The sequence below is a fragment of the Cinclus cinclus genome, chromosome 10 (assembly GCF_963662255.1).
Source record: "Cinclus cinclus chromosome 10, bCinCin1.1, whole genome shotgun sequence".
NCBI lineage: Eukaryota > Metazoa > Chordata > Aves > Passeriformes > Cinclidae > Cinclus > Cinclus cinclus.
Window position 1 is genome coordinate 16245375 of NC_085055.1, and position 19468 is coordinate 16264842.

The 19468-nt window shown below is 38.8% G+C and overlaps 1 protein-coding gene across 1 annotated transcript in view; it reads left to right on the forward strand.

Annotated features, from left to right (window-relative positions):
* Positions 1-19468, forward strand: part of COL4A4 (collagen type IV alpha 4 chain) — a 55727-nt gene that overhangs the window by 17629 nt on the left and 18630 nt on the right. The window contains exons 9-29 of the mRNA XM_062498817.1: positions 281-343; positions 779-814; positions 981-1022; positions 1925-2005; positions 3384-3437; positions 4608-4667; positions 5282-5326; positions 6340-6393; positions 8147-8216; positions 9726-9830; positions 10416-10580; positions 11129-11221; positions 11542-11705; positions 13585-13657; positions 14928-15034; positions 15391-15574; positions 16171-16239; positions 16371-16475; positions 16895-17113; positions 17693-17854; positions 18493-18663. Coding sequence (XP_062354801.1) covers positions 281-343; positions 779-814; positions 981-1022; positions 1925-2005; positions 3384-3437; positions 4608-4667; positions 5282-5326; positions 6340-6393; positions 8147-8216; positions 9726-9830; positions 10416-10580; positions 11129-11221; positions 11542-11705; positions 13585-13657; positions 14928-15034; positions 15391-15574; positions 16171-16239; positions 16371-16475; positions 16895-17113; positions 17693-17854; positions 18493-18663 — 2122 coding nt within the window. The remainder of the gene's footprint in view (positions 1-280; positions 344-778; positions 815-980; positions 1023-1924; positions 2006-3383; positions 3438-4607; positions 4668-5281; positions 5327-6339; positions 6394-8146; positions 8217-9725; positions 9831-10415; positions 10581-11128; positions 11222-11541; positions 11706-13584; positions 13658-14927; positions 15035-15390; positions 15575-16170; positions 16240-16370; positions 16476-16894; positions 17114-17692; positions 17855-18492; positions 18664-19468) is intronic.

The following is a 19468-nucleotide window of genomic DNA, read 5'->3' on the forward strand; positions in this document are numbered from 1 at the left end:
TGATAAATTGTATCAAGTCCCTGCACCCTAGCACAATTGCTGACAAGGTGAACTCTCAGTGAATAACGTAGAACTGTGCCTTGTCCAGTATTACCCAGGAGCTGGTGCTGGGCTGCTCTAGTCACAGGGAGATTTCAGATATGGTGTAAGCTTTGGGCCGTGGGTGGAATCCAGTGGTCAGTAGGCTAACTCCAAGGTGGGTTTTGGAGGGGCTGGGTTTGTGTAGAAAAGGGCAAGTTGTTTCTGTGTTCACAAAAAGACCTTTTGCCATCTTTTCCAGGGACCTAGAGGGCCAAGAGGTATAACGGGCCCATCTGGATACCCAGGCCATCCAGGCTTGCCTGTAAGATAACCACAGTTATACAGCCTTGCCTTAGGACATGCTTTCATTCTTGTCTACCCATTTTAGAACTTGCCTTAATGTGAATCAAAGCCTAAAAGTAATTTTTGCTTTACCTTATGAGTTTGGAAGTTGAAGAATATGTTGTTCCTTCCCATATCTGCGTGAACATGTTTCATCCTGGCAGTCTGTGGTCATGGAGAAATGCTCCTGGTGCTCTCTTTAATCCCTTTTCCCAAGACCACCTGTGGGAGACAGGAAAGGGGGAAACCAGAGGTCAGCCCTCCTGAAAGCAGTGACCAAGTGAAGTAAATAGCACTTTGGAATAGCTACAACCCAAGAGAAAATTCTGCCTCTAGGTCCTATAAGCAAAAGGAAATAATTTTCAAAAGCTGTCTCTATATCTGACATATTCATATTCTTCATTCTCTTTTAAAGGGTATTCCAGGTTACCCTGGTTTGCCAGGTGAGCAGGTAGGTAACGACTTCTGAAGCTGTTAGTGGAATAATAATTTATACAACTATTTGAAATGTTCCTCATGTTAATTTTTATCAAGTTTTTCAAAAGAGTTACTTAATTAAACTCTAATGTTAGTATTTTCTAATCATGCTGAAACTGTGTACATTCTTTATCAATTAGGGAAATCCAGGGATTGGAGTAGATGGACAAAAGGGGGAGCCGGTAAGAAAACAAATAATATTAAATATATTATTTTTGTAGAGTTAGAAGAATAATAGAATCTTGTTGGGTTCCCTGGAACCCGTTCATTTGTGGTTTTGTCTCCTGCTAATCATGTTAGAACAGAAGTTATTGCATAAATTAATTCTGAGCAGAAGTGATTCCTTCAGTAAGCTGCAGGAATCAAGCACATTCTGAAGATTTTGAGAAGCAACAGTGTCACTTAGCATTTCCATACATTCTGAACACACTCTGCCTAGGTAATCACAACAGTATTTGTGATTACTTAATGACAGGGGCTGGACCAGATCAGATCCTTAATCTCATCTCTTGCTAAGTGTAGGAAAGTGTGTAAGAAGCACATAATAGTATTTCCTCTACCAATCTCCACCTATATTGGCATACTCAGGATGTATAGAACCAGTGTGGAATATTTGATACTTCTATGAATTGGTCCAATCGGTTCTTAGAATTTGTGCAAGTGTCTAACATACACAACTTTCCATAGCAAATCAGTAATTTCATTTGGCATTCACAAAGTCTTGTGCTCAAAGGCTTTGATCTAGAACATGAGAGGCTGTATCTACACATAAGAGATTTGACAGTCCTGTAACTGCTATCTCCACAGGAGATTTGGAGCAGGAGCTGGGCATTTTCATTTACTTCCTTAGCCATAACATCATTTTTAATGACTCAGGAGAATAGGAGATTAGATTGCCAATCTTACTCTTCTGGTCAGATGGTAAAGAAGCTTACACATCTCAGTGCAAACATTTATCTGCAGGTAATTAGTACATTTTCAGTGGGTACAGGAATATGTAGTGCTGTGTTACAACAGGAAAACAAGCAGAGTGCCACTGAAATACTGCAGTGGAGCATCTCTGCTCTTGCTTTGGCTTCCACAGGGCGACATCGGACTGCCTGGGCCACCTGGGTCACCACTGTTAGTTGGACCTCCTGGAGCTCAGCTGTTCAAAGGACAAAAGGTGTTAACTTGTCATCATATTTAGCAGTGCTCAACTTGGCGAGTACAATCCTATGATGTAAGAATGGCATTAGACAAACCTATCTTTCTGTAAGGAACTACCAGCTGCAGCAGAATCCTGTCTTCAGCACCTTTCCTGCAAGCTTTCAGGAGATAACACCTCACGTGTACTTTAGCTCATGTTCTGGAGGGAAGACTATCTTGATGCAGAAAGGATATAGTGCCCTTGCTTTGGTTTTCTTCACTTTTTGTGATTAGTAAATCATATTTCAGGCATCTTGGCAGGCAAATTTTATTACCGTGCCATCGAATCTCTTGGTGGCTCTTCACTAATACTTTAAATTTTGCATATCACTAGCAACTATAATCTAAAGTTTTGAACTAACCTTAACCCTTCTAGGGTGCTCTTTTTAATATAAAAATGGTGTGATTTTGTTGTCAATTTTTATTGCAAGTTTTATCACAGAATCATGGAATGGTTTGGGTTGGAAGAGTCCTTGGAGATCAGCTAGTCCCTGTCCCTCTGCCATGGACAGGGACACCTTCTACTAGACCAGATTGCTCAAAGCCTCATCCAAAGTGGCCTTGAACATTTCCAGGAATGGGGCAGCCGCAACTTTCTGGTCAACCTGCACTTCTTCAGCATCACACCTACCATAGCTACAGCTGAGTGGCTTAGAACATTAGAATGTTTGTAACCCATGTTATTTTTAAACAAACTGTGTTACAGAGCCCTCTACATCCTCAAGTCAGGTTTCCTCAAATACACAAATGAAAAGGTAAAGTTGGCACTGCCAGCTCCTGCAGCCTCAACCAGTAGATTTCACATGTTGGACCTTGGGCTTTGATCATGCAAACAGCTGCTATACAGGTGTACAAAGAGAGGGAAAGGACCAAAAGAGCCTCCATAAACTCCCCACGTTCCTGGGAAATGGGACATTTGCTGCATCTACATCACACAATCATGGCCATGTAAACAGCCATGCACCCCATTCAAACTGGGGCTGTGCTCAAAAGTGCAGGTTTATGCTTGTGAGTACTTGCATCAAACCAGGAAGAGAAGCACATTAAAAAAAGAACTACTGTCATGCATATTTATAGGAACAAAGCCCTGACTTGCAGATCCTTGGAAGTGAAAAGATACATATGTCTCCCTCCACAGTCATTATGCTGGTTTGACAGCATTAACAAAAATAAAGATAAGTACTTAAATGTTTTTCTTGCTTTTCTTGTGTCTAGGACACCTAAAGAAACACACCCAGTGCTTAAAAAAATACCATTTAACACTTCTAATTCAGAGTAGGACTTAAAAAATTTTAACCAGCACATAGGCATATCCTTCACACTAATACACACAAAAACTTTCCTTTTATATGTAGGGCCAAAAAGGATTACCTGGGGTAACAGGATACAGAGGCCCACGTGGACCCAAAGTAAGTAATGGGACTTTTTTTTTTTCCCGTAGTGCTGGCAAAGTCCTTCTGTAGTTATTATGTTAAACTTGTAAAGCACAGCATTTTTTTCTGTGAAATTTAATCACCAGCTAAATCAGTGTGAAAGCAAAAATATTTCAAAACCCTTTGGAAAATCTCTCTGAGTCTGTTTTATATATACCTACTGAATGTTGCCTGGTAGCAAAAAGTCAGTGTTGTTGCCAGTTGGGCTGTTGACATAATGGATTGGAACTATGAAGAAAATACAAGTACAGATTATTTTTCCTCAAGAGAAACAGAGATGATCTGAATGTATTCTTAATTGGGCTTTTTTTATTTACCACAGAAGGCTGAGGAAAGATTTTAACTTGACATTGTGGATATCCCCAAGTGTAGAGAAGGCAGAATCACCTGTTTGAAGAAAGAGTTTCTCTTGACTGTCAATTCTGCATTTTCTTTTCTTTCTGTCAACATGATTAATTTAAACATTGAGATGCGAGAAGATGAAAATCCATAGGCAGGAAGCTGCCAGATCCCTGAAAAACAGAGGATAACTTGAGACAAAAGGGTAACTCTAGTTTATGTTAAAAACTAATTTAGCTTTTTAGCAGAAGAGAAGAAGCGAGAAGCAGGAACATCACATTTCTGAGTTGTAGGTCTAGCACTTTGGCAGAAGTTCATTTTCCATCATAAAAAGACTACTGTTAACTTGGCACTGGAAAAGAGAACAAAGCTAATTTTTTGTATGAGATTTACATTGAATAAGATGGGCTTCATATGCATGCTCCAGTACTAGTTGTCTGTGTAGATGATAATACATGCACTTGTTAGGCATAAGCAGGAACAGAGAAATTAACTGAAGCAGCTCAAACAATGTCCAGAACTTAAAAATATATATATATATATACTTAACATACTTAAAATATACTTTAAAAATTCAACTCCTAGAATAATATGGAACTTAGAGAAGACACCAGAGCAGGTTCCTCAAGTAAGTGGTGCTACTTAGGCACTGCTGGTGATGCTGTGTGATGTCAGCCCCAGTGACTGAGCCTCACAAGTGAAACAAGATCCATTGATGTAATGTATACATCATTTAATGAAAAAATTGAAATTTATGGCACACTTCACTGAGCACCTTCATTAAAAAAACTATTTTGACTGCTCTAGGGCATACTTGGGAGAGGAGAAAAGGGTGAAAAAGGTCTTCCTGGATTCCCTGGATTGCAGGTAAGAAAGTTGCACAGTAAATTATATCACAAATTCACTATAATTAGGCAGTCTAAGTTTGCAATTTCAAGAAAGGCTTTAAGGATTTTTTTAACTAATCTGTCATGTTTTATGTATTGAATATTTAGGAGACTTGCCCTGGGACTTACCCTGTCTCAGACTTGAACATAAGCTCATATAGACTTTCCTTGGAATGAAAGTAAATCTGTAGGGTTATCCTCTAAAGATTTGGACCAGCACAAAGCTGCTTTGGAACAGCACAGTATTAATACAGTAATTTTAATGTTCTCCATACATGTTGATGGCAGTTTTTTACAGCAACTTTACTTGTGCTTGATTTGCCTAACAGTGCTGAAATGGAGCAGCATTCTATGACTGTGCTTGATGCAATATGGTAAAAAAAATTAAGTGAAAACCTGACTGGCTTGCTTTGGTCTATAGTTCTAATTCTTGTCCATTTCTCACAGGAACTATCTGCAAAAGCTTTGCAAAGTTTTTGGAAGATATCTCAATTAATATTTATCTATGTAACATTAACTATCAGCAGTTCTGAATAGGTTTAATTTTAAATAAGTTTTTACTGTTTTAGCTTACAGTCTACTTGCTTTTATTAGGGTCATCCTGGTTCTTATGGACCTGCAGGTTTTCCTGGAATGAAGGTATGAAGGCAGAAAGTATAAGCAGCTCCCTGAACAATGGGATCAGTGAGATTTTGTTTTCTGTGGATTTGTGCAGATTTGGAATTTTCGCATACTTCACAGCTCAGATCGCATTCCTTCTTTTCTCTTCTGCTACCTGTTGCCACAGAAGCTGTATGAACTCTGTGTCTTTGAATTTCTGCCACTCTTTGAAATTTGGCTGAAATTTGCTAATGGAATCTGAAGTTGCAAGGAGGAGGAAAAGTCAGTAGGACACATACAGCATAACAGAAAAGTTATGCAGCATGTTAACTTTGTGTTTTATGGTGACATTGTGTAATTTTGTGGTGCGTACATGTTTTATTCAAGTTTCTGGCTTGAGAAATTCCAGTGATACTAAGTCTTCTAAATTTTACTTATGAACTTGCAACATCTTACTGGAATAAAGAACAATAGATGCATGTATATAGATCTGTATCTTGGCCAACTCTTGTTAAGGTAGTGATAATGCTGTTCATAAATCACAATAATGTATAAATATTTCCCTCTAGAATTATGTTTGAAGTGACTGTTTTATCTGCAAAAATATTTTTCACTTTGTTTTTCACTCCTGTCTACTCAGAGAGTTCAAATACTGGCTTGGATTAGTATATTAGAAAATCATAAAAAGAGAAGAGAGCTGATGTGCAGTTGCTTTCCATGCAGTAGTTTAAGAGAGTCATTCAGCAGGCAGCAAACCCATTTCAGCTGTATTAAGCAGACAGTCTATCAGAGTCTGCTGGTATGTATTCCAGTTAATTCTGTGCCCCAGCTTCACTGAATCTGCTGAGCACTGTCTGAATAACCTGCCAATACATGCTGTGAATTTTCCAACACAGGAGAGTCTGTGAAACACCACCTCCTGTACAAATCCAGTGAATTCTCTGTGTACACAATTATAACATGACAGTACTGTACGACTGCCTTACTGGGTTTTGCTCAATTAATTATGTCTTGACAGATTAATCAAACTGTATTTATGCCATCCTTTCCAGGGTGAAACAGGATTTGCTGGTTTTCCTGGACAACCTGGCTATCCAGGCATACAGGTAAAAACTGACCACACATTCACACCCATCTCCCCTCTTTGTCAATATTTCCTCCCAAATGCACCCACTTATCAGGTAATTTCCCTTTGTACAGTCATAATTCCTTTAAAGATATACTATTCAGATTTAAGGTGTAGAGACTCCAAAAAAACCCCAGTTGCATTGAAAGTAGATTTCATCTTTAAAAAATACTAACTGTTGCTAAAATAGAGTGGACAGCACTTTTTTTTTTAAAATAAAATGTTGGCAACTTGAGTCTCCTTAAGTTTTTATGGGAAGAGAAAACAGTATCAGTCAACAAAACAATCCAAACAGATCTATGCTATCATGTAGGAGTGTACCAACAGTGGAAACACAGCAGATAGGCAGCTGCCAGCCAGAGAGAGACTTTAGCCCTAACAACCTAAAACCAGATTTTCAGAGACCACAAGCAGAATTTATTACTTGAGATTCCAAGAAGAGACATAATTGACATTGGCTCATTACTCTTCAGTTCTTTCTTGTGTTCTGGTTGTGTCATTTTAAAATCAGCATTAAAATTATATAAGACTTGGGTCAAATACATCTATTATACAAATCTTTGATTATTTATCATTGCTAAATTAATTTTAAAGCTCAAAATCCTGTCTAAATTTATCAGAGGAGGGAAAATGCTAGTTTTCTTTTTTCTTTCCTGCTGCACAGAAGGATCTTTGTGTCATTAGGGAAGACAAATTTATGTTCCTGTTTAAAAAAACCAAAGATGACACAAGGATATTTTTTTCATTCTGCAAGATACAGTCAGAGGAAACAGGCTGGAGATCAAGAGGGCAGCAGCCAATGACAGAACTAATTACTGTAGAGAGACCATTTTTTTTAAAAAAGCCAAGAAAGAGTCATAGAAGTCTTGTTTTCACTTGTGTAAGAATGGATATCCAGTTTTGCAGTCCCAGTTCTCCTTGTCTGTGTCCTAAACAGCCCTGGAATCCAGTCCTGGGAATGCAGCCTCACTACACAGTTCCCACATTGACATTCTTGTTTTCTCAGTTCCCATTTGCTGAAAAAGGAAGGCTTATTTCTAATCTACAAAGCAAAAGGTCTAATACAATTTGCCACATAAAAGTCTTCCCTAAAGTCCACTTCACTTGCAATTCTAAGTAACGAAATCCAAGTTAATTTAGAAATCCTCCAAGCAGAAGTGATTTTCCTCACCATTAGTAAGCACTTTTATGTTTCTGTAATGCAGATGTTTTAAACTTCTTGTAAGAGCTTTGAGTATCTCTTACCATTGATAATAGCTGTTAGAGTGTGAAACTATTTTGCTTTATGCTTATCTGTCATAAAAGTAGTTTCCTAATTCTAATACAGAATTTTTTAATTTTAATTACAGATTGGTTGTTAAAACATCTCAATGAAATATGTACTGATTTACTGTATAATATAATAATAATAGTAGTAGTAATAATAATAATATAATACTGAGTCATAGTTACAATAAATTAATGAAATCAAATACAACAGTCACATGTTCTGAAGGGTCAAATAAGACATGTACGATGGGTATATTACTGTTTAGCCACTGGCATCCTGAAAGATAATGATTATTTAAAATATTTTTGCTTGGTTTTAAATTCTGTAAAGTGTCAAATTGAAGTTTCCTGGGTGGTGTGTGTCAATTCCTTACATACCTCCCCATTGCTGAAATATTCGGTTAGATTCTAGTACACCATACATTTGTATATTAAAAAAAGTAATAATTGTTGGACTTTTACAGGGGGATCCAGGAGAGAAAGGGCCCCCAGGTCCTCCTGGAGCTGTTGGAACTCCACTGCCTCCTATAAAAGGTTGTATCTATTTTTTACTAGCCTTTGTGCTGTATGAAGTGCAGGACCTGTTTTGCCAAGGTGTGTGAAAGTGGTCACTAGGGGTGCAGGGGACAGAATCCTAAAACATTCCCAGTGGCCACAGGCTGTGTTTTTGGATAAACAAACAAAAACATGTTTTTGTGCTTGTTTGTCTCACTGATCTTCCTGGAACTATGTTAAACATACAAGTGTCAGATTAAATGTTTGTGTGCAAGATCTTCATGTGTGCAGTCACAACTAGATCTGGAGGATTCTCTCACTATTGGACCTAAGCATATCTACAGAAAAAATCTATGAAAAATGAGCCCATGCTGGCTAATGGACAGCAAGTAAGAAAACTTGCCTTCCCATTGTAATTTAATATTCCCCTTTTCAGCACTGCCACAGCACACAGATTTTAAACTACAATTAAGCTTCCTGTTGCATAGCAGGGGCAAAGTCCTGAAGTAGAACCCCCAATCTAAATTTACAGAATCCCTGTCAATTTATTACCTTCCTCCCTAAAACTGAGGCTGGGTTTTAATGTCCCAACTCCCTTTATCCCCATCTTACTCATCTAATCAGTGAAAAGATGTGTAGAAATTCTTATTTCATAGCAGGAAGCAGTGGGGAACAGGCAGGTCTGCTGCCTGCAAGGTTGTGCATCTAATACTTGGAGAGTTTGTCATGTGAGAACATTTCAACAGAGATGTTATCATAAATTGTATTTCTAGTGCAGCACAAGGATTTTCTTGTGATCACAGAAGTAAGTTACAACAAAACCCCAGTTCAGCAGAACATTCCCATTAGATAGGGGCCTCATCCTAAAATAAGTTTAATTTTTTTCCACAGGATTCCATGGTTTCCAGCCCATAAAACAAACAACCCGATGCTTAATACCTCAAGTAACATTCAGTCATGTGCATTGTGTGTGAGTGGATACAATCTTCAGAAAAAGAGGCCTTTAGCACAATAGAGAACAGAACTACTACCAATATTTTCTTTTTCCAATTTAAGGAAGCTAGTTACATCTGATTCATGGTTTTTTTTAATCAGTATGTAATTGCAATTTTAAATTTTCATTATTGGTAGCAATTTTGAAAATGTACTTTAAAAAGTCTGGATAATTTCAGCTAAGGTGATCCTGAAATGACCTCCCTGTCTGTACTGCCAAAGCACATAACATGAAATCCTTACTTACTTTAAATGCCACATGCCAAATTTATTTTGGGCAAACATTTTTCTCAGCATTTTGTAATACTTAGCACAAAGATATTTCTACAAAGTGGTGAAGAGATAAAAATGTGGTCATGAAATGGGCTGGAATCCACAGAAAAGTAACCAAATCCTCCCACCTTAAAATGAAATTATTACACATTTTAAAATGTTTCATAAGTTATTTTATTCTTGTGTAGTTTCCAAATTATAATTTTCGTTGCAGCTTAATTTAGATTTAAGCTGTCAATTCCATAAAGTGTTCAACTCACATGTTTCTGTAATTCTCTGTAGGTCCACGAGGAGATCCTGGATTTCCAGGTCCTGTTGGTGAAATGGGGTCAGTTGGACCAGTTGGTCCTTCAGGCCTTCTAGGAAGACCAGGATATGATGGAACAAGTAAGAGAAGGAGAGGATAAATATGAACTATACACCAGAAGGAAAGAAAGCAGCTGAAAGTAAACTGTTCTTTGTTCTTGCTTGATGCAAGTCACCAGCTGTAAAGGCTGTTCACTAAAAATATTAATTCAGCAGTTAATAGCCAGAAAAAGAAACAAAATGATCCAAGCAGAACATTAGGAATGACTAGAAAAGGAACAGAAGTCTAAGGAGAATACTACCATGGTGTAACTGTGTCTGGAGTGCTGTGCTTAAAATTTCTGCTCTCCATCTCAAAAAGATATAAAGAGATGTGCTGAAGATGGCTTTGCTCTGTATGAGGAGCTGGAGTAACTGGGATGTCTGGAAAAGAGATAATGGAGGGAGGGAGGAAAAGAAGCATTTGAAGGTCTACAGCAGGAACCGCTTTTCTTGTGCATCCTGAAACACCTAAGGACTAGGATTCAAACATTAGTTACATAGAAACTGTTTTTCAGGACAGTCCTGAATGGTCTGGAGTTTCCTCCTTGATACCTCACATTAATGCTGTATGGGCTGTTTACCTTTTCTTTTTTTTTTTTTTTCTTTTTTTTTTCTTTTTTTCAGGTCTTCCTGGCCTGCCAGGAGTAAGTGGGGCACCAGGACCTCAAGGTTTTCAAGGGGACCCTGGTTTGCCTGGAACAGGTGAATTAATCCCAGGAAGACCAGGATTTCCTGGACCACCAGGTCCACCAGGGCAGCCAGGAAGACAAGGCTTACCTGGACTACCCAGTAGGTTAAATAGCAATTTATATAACAAGAATAGAAATTCTGCATATTAATAGATTCATTGCTTTTGTTGGTGCTACAAATACAGAGAAGTGAAAAGTGCATTTTGACAGCTATTTTGAAGTTTACATGGGATATTGAAAGCATATTTTTCCTATTAGCTTTTGATCAGTGAGATTTCAAGATTTTCATAGTCTTCTGGGCGATTTAAACCTACAGAAGTAACACACATTAAAATTCTATTAAGAATGTACTACCCGAGGTTAAAAGTACTGAGGAGGAAACCCAAATCTACATCCTTTAGAAAAGAAAAAAGTCAAGTTCTAAGAATAAAAAGATAGCAGTGGCAATGAAAAGCAATGTGTCAACATCAACTCTAGCCATACTGTCGGTTGCAGTATAATCTATAAGCAACAGCTTGCAAAGCATTTAATAAGATCTCTAACTTTTCATGTGAGAATAAGAAGAGAAGGGAGAGGAGGACACATAACCTAAGCTGTGGAAACAGTAAACCTGATTTATACTGGCTGCAAATTTTTTTTTTTTCAAAGGTGTAATCTGTACTGACAGAGGGATCCCTGGAGAACCTGGAGCAAAAGGTCAGATAGGCCTTCCAGGAAGAAAAGGTGCAAAAGGAGAGAAGGGTAAGTTGGCCTGGATGACAACAATTTGAGTATGGAACCTTTGCCAGCAGTGTCAAATCTAAATGTGCAAGAAGTTGATGGTAACTTGGAGGACAAAGCCCATCAAATTACAGAGTTACATGGTCTGTTGGCATTGAGGCTTCTGAGTCAGCAGAGTCCTGTTAGTGCAGAGTTACTCAGCTCTGTAAGACAGACTGGTAATCCTCTCCAGGTGAGATGAGACAAAAAGGTCTGTGCACTACGCACGCAGAAAAAAACCAGCATTTTTTTGTGTATTAATTTTTCTACTGTTTCAATGTAATTTTGACTCTTTCATGCAGGAAGTCAAGGCTTCTGCTCATGTAGTGCTGGTCCTCCTGGTCCCCGTGGTATGCAAGGACCTCCAGGTACTCAAGGAAGGAAAGGACAAATGGGATACCCTGGAAGACACGGAGAAAAGGGTGACCCAGGCTCATCTGGTGCAGTGGGATCACCAGGGCTCCCTGTGAGTAGGTTTCATGAGCTTCAGTAAACATCAAATTACCTCTCAACTCAGGAGGCATTTAAGCAGAATGGTGGAGAAAGTGCCCTGAAAAACTACCAGGAACTTTTATCTCCTTTAGCTTAATACAGTCTCGTGAGACAAGCTTTTACTTTTGGGAGCAGACTTACTTTCTTTAATGTGCTTCATATAGTTGATCTTAGTGAGCAATAATTCAAAACACCACGTAATTTAACTGCTTTAGGAATACACTGTATGATACTTTATTGGTCATGCTGTGATTTTGATCTGCTTCTTCTGGTCTGACATATGGAATGTACATTCCAGGATGCTGCATGCCAAAATTATGCCAAATAGAAGGGGTTTTTAATACACTTTCTTGTGTCTGAGAGGGTTTTCTTTGAAAATATAGGTAGATATACCCTGCCTTATAACTGTTGTATTATGGTTGGGTTTTTGGGTTGTTTTGAGGGGCAGGTTTAGAGAGGGTTTTGTACCTTTTTTTGTTGTTCTTGGTTGGTTTTTGATTTTTTTTTTTTTTTGAGATTTGGGTTTGTTTTAATAGCAGAACTGTTTTTTTTTCACATAAGGAATTGCTAAAAAGGTTCCAGAACATGTTCTTTTAAAAGAAAAAAACAAACAACTCCATTATGAGTCTGAGAGAAGGAGATGGAAGGGCTCTCATACAAGTTCCAATGGTTTCATTAGAAGGTTTACATTTGCTCTCTTTCCTTTTCTTAAAACCCTGTTACCTGAGTGGTGTATGTGAGATTCTGATGTTTTTGTTACTTTTGAGGGTATGTTTTAGCCCTTGTGGCTCCAAAGTAAGGCCTTGTCCTGAACTTTGCTGGTTTTAGGTTACTTAATTGAGAAACAAGGACAAAGCAATCACTTCTGAAGGAAATCATTCACTTCAGTACAGAAGTACTTCGGTTTAATGGACCATTTTTCTGCTCTCTTTTCTTCCCAAATATTTCATTTTCTCTGCAGACACTAGCACCTCATCACTGCCCAGGTGAAGATCTAGACATTGTAACAAATAGTCACTTCTACTTTCAGATACACATTTTTCAGAAGTCTGTTGCCTGATTTAAAATTGTCAATCACATGAACTATTTTTGCTTCACCTATTTTTAAGGGAAAGATTTTGAGTAATAGAGAAAGCTGCCTAAATAATACCCCAGCTTTTGTACCTTAGTGGCCTTTTACTTCTGTAAATTTCACATGGTTTAGTGTATTGATCCACATGTACAGTTGCAAGATCAGACCTTAATGATAATATGAAAATTGCACCCTGCTTGGACAGCTGAAAGCAAAAATCAGCATAAAAATATAGAAAAGTTTTTCTTTTCCCTCTAAACCTGTTGAGCCATATATTCATCTAAGAATATAATGTACCCAACCAGACAGAATTTTTATTGGTGGCTTTGTGGGTTTTCATTCAGGAAAAAAAAGCATCACTTACTTCCTGCTGTGTTCCCTTCTGGGAGGACAGCCTCAGCCAGCAGTCACCACCCTCCAGAGATTCCTTTCTTCAGTGGATTGTGGCTTGAAGTCTGCAGTGGGAAGAGTTAATGAATCATTTGTCTCTTGATATTCTTACGTGTGCAGTCCCACATCTGTGCAGCCATGGGCCCAGTGCTTCCAGCATTATTTCTTGCAGTTGTGTATCTATGCACGTGGCAGTCAGGCTGGAAAGGCCATGTGCCATTCACACTCCTCTTTTTGACCATCAAAAGAGACAAGCACATCCTTTTGCTTACTTTAATTGGTCTTTTTCTGGGAGCCCATGCAAGAGATAGATATCTACTTTTTCCCTTAAATTCCCACATTGATTCCTTGCTGGAGATAACTGACAACTCTTTTCTTTGTCAATGATAAGGGGACTCCTGGTTTTGCTGGACAGCATGGGGAAAAAGGAGAGAAGGGTGATCCAGGAAGAGGTAGAATAAAAGGTAAACAGACATTTTACCATTAACCTTTTTGTTTTCCTATACAATATCTAGGCAATATAGTGTGAGAAAACCATTAATTTACTCTTTACTAAGTCCATTAGCTCAGTAAGGTACTGAAACCTAGAGAGCATATATATCCAAACTGCTCTCTTGGTACCATCTCTTCTTGCTAAACACAAGATCAATGCAGTGTTTTGTGGGGTTTTTCTCTCTATTTGAGCCGTAAAACAGTTTCAACAGCAGGTTATTAATGCCAACAAATGACTTTTCATGTCATGCAGTTGATAACTGGGGGTCTTCCAGAGGTCTGTACATCAAAGACTAAGCAGAATACAAATACTGTGAAATCATGAAGAAATACTATTGAACAGAAGCCCCCTCCTGGAGTGTCATATACCAACATCACAGCTGTTATCTCAAATTAGGCCACCAACATCCTTCTTGGGAAAATCTCAGTCTCAATGACTATTCAGATTCCTCTCCTGTTTCTAAAAATTACTGTTGACCAGGCATTGAAGAAAAACAATAGGCCACCAGTTGCACAACTGGAATTATTGTAATTAAATAGATCAAAACCTCTCCACAGTTATGGTTATGATTTGCAAAAGCAAAAGAAACAGAGAACAATAAATTACAGCAATCTGATGGCAAAGCTTATTTAGAAAGGCTAAAATAGTTATTCACAAAAGACTGTCCTTCTTATTGTTTATAAAAAGTTTGCTGAGCTTTGGATGCCTGTGGGTTTTTTACAGATGTTGGAGTAGGGGAGAACATTTGCTTTTATTTGCAAAGGATTTCTTGACACAGGAGAATTAATCTTTTTGTCAAAATAGTTTTACTATTCTTGATGCAAAAGTTACTTTTTCATAAATGTTGGTGCAATCCATGGGAGGAAAAAACCAAAAACCTTTGGGGAATATTGAAGTTAATATTCAGCATCATATAGCACTGCTATATCATGACTTCACTGAAATCAAGAATAAACCTATGATCTGTTTCAATAGTAAAATATTAACTCTGTGTATAGCATGGACAAAAGCCACGTTCCTGTGGTGCCTGTGAACGTGTCTTTTACAGAGAGACCAAGTTGCTCCATCAGGTATCCAACTACAAACTGCCTTCCTAAGCCTAAAATGCCTAAGAAATGTAATTCAAGGACTGGGAATTATCATGAAGATCAATGGTCACCCGGCATTTCCTTAAGCAGAAATAACTCCTCCCCCTAAAATGACTGCAAATATTATCTTTTTCCCCAAAAAACAATTTTAAGGATTAAAAGGTGAAAGAGGACCTACTGGGCTTCCAGGATTTCCAGGCCAAAGAGGGCTTGATGGCAGAGATGGAGAACTAGGATTGTCAGGGGAAAAAGGAGCTGAGGTATGTTTGACTTCCCCAGAGTTTTTCCATTTCAACTAAAACATTATCTTACGAAAAGTTATGAAAGTTTATATCCATTAAAAAATAGTTTCATGTAAGTATTACTGTTTATTTTGGCATTCCCGATTATAATATCTGCATATGGTGTGTGCCAATATTATGGGGTCAGGAAACAAAAAATACACAAACCTCTTTGTTCCTGTTGCCTTTGAATATTTAAAAATACTAATGCCATCCATGTAGTCTTTCCATTGTGAAAGTGTTTCTCCAGATACTTCTCTAACATTCTTTTTCATAATTCAAGAGAGGAGAGAAATAAGTTCATATTCCTTCTTACTGAGAACTTTTTATTTCAGGGCGATTCTGGAGTAGCAGTTCCAGGTGATAAAGGACTCCCTGGGCTCCCGGGACCTCCTGGGGTGAAAGGCCAGATGGGATTGCCTGGATTGGGGCTTCCTGGGTCCCCAGGAGCCAGAGGTAGCCCTGGAGACTTTGGTGATATGGGTAACGTTGGGCCACCTGGTCCAAAAGGCCAGAAAGGTAATTTTGAATGTTTATGTTAAGAATGAAATAACAAAATACATGTTTGGATGTTTGGTGGCATCCATTATGGTTTAATATGTATTATATACTGTATTAATGTATTATTTTATATGTAGGCCTATGTATATTCATATAGTGCTATTAATTTAAGGTGAAAATAATACTAATTTATAGGAAAAAGCAATTTATACTTAAAGCTTGGCCTGGTTTTTGGTTATTAAAAAATGCTTAGCAAAAAAAAAATCTACATGATAGCTGTAGATAGACTTGAAATGAAAATATTGTTTCTTTCTTGCAATAGAGAGGATTGTAAAACAAATTGCCATGACAAGTAAAAAAAAAAAGATCTTTAAAAAATACAACTGCATTACGACAACTTGAAATATTACCAATGTTCTATAGGAAGTATCAAGAAAAATATATTTTAAGATTGCCCATCAAAGCTTTGGTAATATGGAAATAACAATCTGTATAAACAGGCACTGCATGTTTGCACACGTGGTTGGGTAGTTCCCCAGAAATATTACAGGAAGTGTTCAGACTCCAGTTAATCGAAAATCAGATAGTCCAGTTTCTTCTCCCTCTTGCTTCAGGTGCAACTGTCTGCATTACATCACCATATCCTGGAAATCCAGGTCCCCCAGGTTTTAAAGGTGTTCAAGGTAAGTTTATGCATAGGAGAATTTTTGATTTCTACTGAAATGGAGTTTTAAGTTGCTAATTAAAGGCAAGAGGCTGTCTTAAAATGCTACACTATTTACAGCCTTTTTATGTCTTTCCTTTTTATTTCCAGGACAAAAGGGTTTAAAAGGACTCCCTGGGCATCCTGGACCAAATGGCTTTGATGGGCAAAAAGGCTATCGAGGAAGGCCGGGAGCAGGAATCCCTGGACCAGAAGGTAAATTGTGCTTTTCCTAATTTGGGAGAGCTGCTGGTCAAGTTGTAATTCATACATGCAGGGAAAGGTAGGGTAGGGCAGGGTAAAGTAGAATTGAATTGAAATGAAATAGTTCAGTGTTCAGAGGGCAAAGGCACTGAACTGGACAAGAGTGACAGTACTCAAAGACAGATGCTGCCCCAGAAAAAAACCCTGTCATTTCCCACAGGAATTACTTCCTTCAATCCTCATGTATCATTAGCAATAAATAAGAAACAAAATTTAATTTATGATTATATTTTTCTTTTCAAGATGACAATTTAAATCTGGCTAAATTTGGACTACAATATTCCACAGTTTGGGTGGGGGGAGACTAGAACAAAAAGCCCTGAACACCTCCTGAATTAAGCTTTATTTGAATTTAACAATCCTATCAACAGGCTTTCGAGGCACAGCTGGTGATCCTGGTGATGAAGGTGAAAGAGGATCTAGAATTGATGGCAAAAATGGCCTTCCAGGTCCACCTGGCACAGATGGTCAGAAAGGGCTTCCAGGTGACACCACTTACGGCCCTCCAGGAATCCCAGGCAACAGGGGACTGCCAGGACCCCCTGGTGCACAGGGAGCAAGGGGTAATCCAGGCATTCCTGGACTTCAAGGTATGGGCCAGTTTCTATGACACACTTCTACATGTTCAGAGGGCAAAATCTGAGCAAAGGTGCTCCTGGTACAGAGAAAACTTCCTTTCACCCAGATCCATAATGGCGACTGTGAACTATTCCCTGTTTTTACATTTACATTTTGCTGTTTGCTGATGTCTCCACAGCATGACATCCTTCCCACCCCATAGAAGATATTGCTGTTTCCTTTTACAGGTGCTCCTTTTGCTTGGCCCTAAGCAGATACACCCATCCTTCAGTGCAGGGAACACCTTTAGAACAGAGCCAGTGCTGTGCACCTGGTGCAGGCCAGTGAGCTACTCCCATTCTGCTGCTACACAGCAGAAGATGCCTTCTGTACCTATAGATGAGGGTTACATTTGTATTTGTACCTCAAAGAAAGAAGTTCTTTCCACAACAGCCAATTCTAAATTGCAGAAAAGCATCACTTTTCACAGACTATGCAAATACTAGAGGATAAGTAAGATACTACCGTAACTGAACACATACATTTCAAAATTAAAACCAGGAATTTTGAGGAACAGTGAGTAATGGAACTAATAATATTTCTTTTCCCAGGACAACCTGGCACCCCAGGATTTCCAGGTGCCAAAGGTTTTAGAGGCCCAGAGGGTGACGTAGGAGCACCAGGCTGTCCGGGCTTCCCTGGCTCCCCATGTGTCCCAGGCTTACCAGGACCACCTGGACTCAGAGGTGTCATGGGCCTGCCAGGACCTCAAGGTACACAACAGCCAGCAGGTTGCCTCACAGCTCTAAGATTTGCATATGTTTTCTGCCAGATTTCATCACATGATCTTTGTGGCTGGCATGACACGTTTCCATGGGGGCTGCTCATTACTGGGGGTGTACATTATGTTTTGCACATTTCTCTAAACTCAAGGAATGTAGATTGTGCATCTCAGATGTATCCCAACTTCCCTTCCCATGCTGTTTCTTAACTGGCCAAATCACAGTGGGTTCACTATAAGTAATAAACAAAGAGTTGTCTCTTGCCTGTTGTCCTGAGTAACTTAACTGAGCTCCTGTTGTTACTGTGATGCTTTTAGCTTTCTTATTCTTCAATGGAAGAATTATTTAGGAAGAGCTAGGAGACACATCTATCAAAAGTATTTACAAATTAGTAGAGATTTTTCACAGTGCTCTTATATTGTTTGTCACTAAAGAAATACAAGAAAACAAACACTCCAATTGAAAAATCTAGGCAGGGCCAGGACTCCAACATAGTAAAGAAAAGGTCTTAACTTATTTTTCCATGTTTGAGGTTCTTCAAATTTATACCAAATCTATCACTTTCTACTTTTCATATACAATAACTTTTGCCTGTATTTACATACATAGATGAAAGCTCTCTTTCTCAGGCTTACCAGGCTTTAAAGGTCAGAGGGGAGACAGGGGCCTGGCTGGGCCACCTGGAATCAAAGGTCTCAAAGGCTCTCTGGGCTCACGAGGTCACCCAGGTCCTCCAGGCTCACGAGGTCCCCCAGGACTTCCAGGCAATAAAGGACCCATTGGCTTCCCAGGGGAAACAGGTATGTTAAATACCCTGCAGATGACCTTACCTGTAAGTTCTCTTGTAGAGGGAGCCCTTTTTACTGCTGTTAAGATTAGGTTACTTTGCACCCACCTCCCTCTCCAGTTTAAAGAATAAGACTGCAGCAGGATAGAGTCATAGAATAATCCCTTGTTCTTTCTCTTATGATAAAAACGAAGAGATTATATAGTTTGATGCATCTTGGTACATTCTGGTGCTTTAGTTGTTTTACAACACTAACATATATCTGTATATTATTTCCTAACTATTTGTAATAGGTTGTAATAAGAGGAATCTGTTTAGGGTTAACAGAAGTCCTTGGGTAGTCCTGAGGGGAAAATGAGTCCAGGAAGGCTGAACATTCTTCAAGAAGGAAATTTTTAAGGCATGGGAACAGGCCATCCCATGCAACAAAAGATGAGCCAACAGGGAAGACATGCAGCTGGGCTGAACGGAGTTTAAGCTGTTCTCAGGAAAAAAAGGGAGAGTGTATGAAGTTTGGAAGAAGGGACAGGGAACTCAGGAGAACAGGGGTGTCTTAGGGTAATGGGGGGAGAAAATCAAAAGGCCCAAAGTGCAGCCAGTCAATCTGGCTACTGCTGTAAAAGACAATAAAAATGCTTCTTTAAATACATTAGCAGCAAAAGGAAGGGTAAGGAGAATCTCCACCCTTTACTGGATGGGCCGGGGGGAAACACAGTTACAAAAGATGGGGAAAAGGCTGAGGTACTTAATGCCTTCTGTGCCTCAGCCTTTAATGGCAAGCCCAACTGTTCTCTGGGTACCAGCCTCCTGAGCTGGAG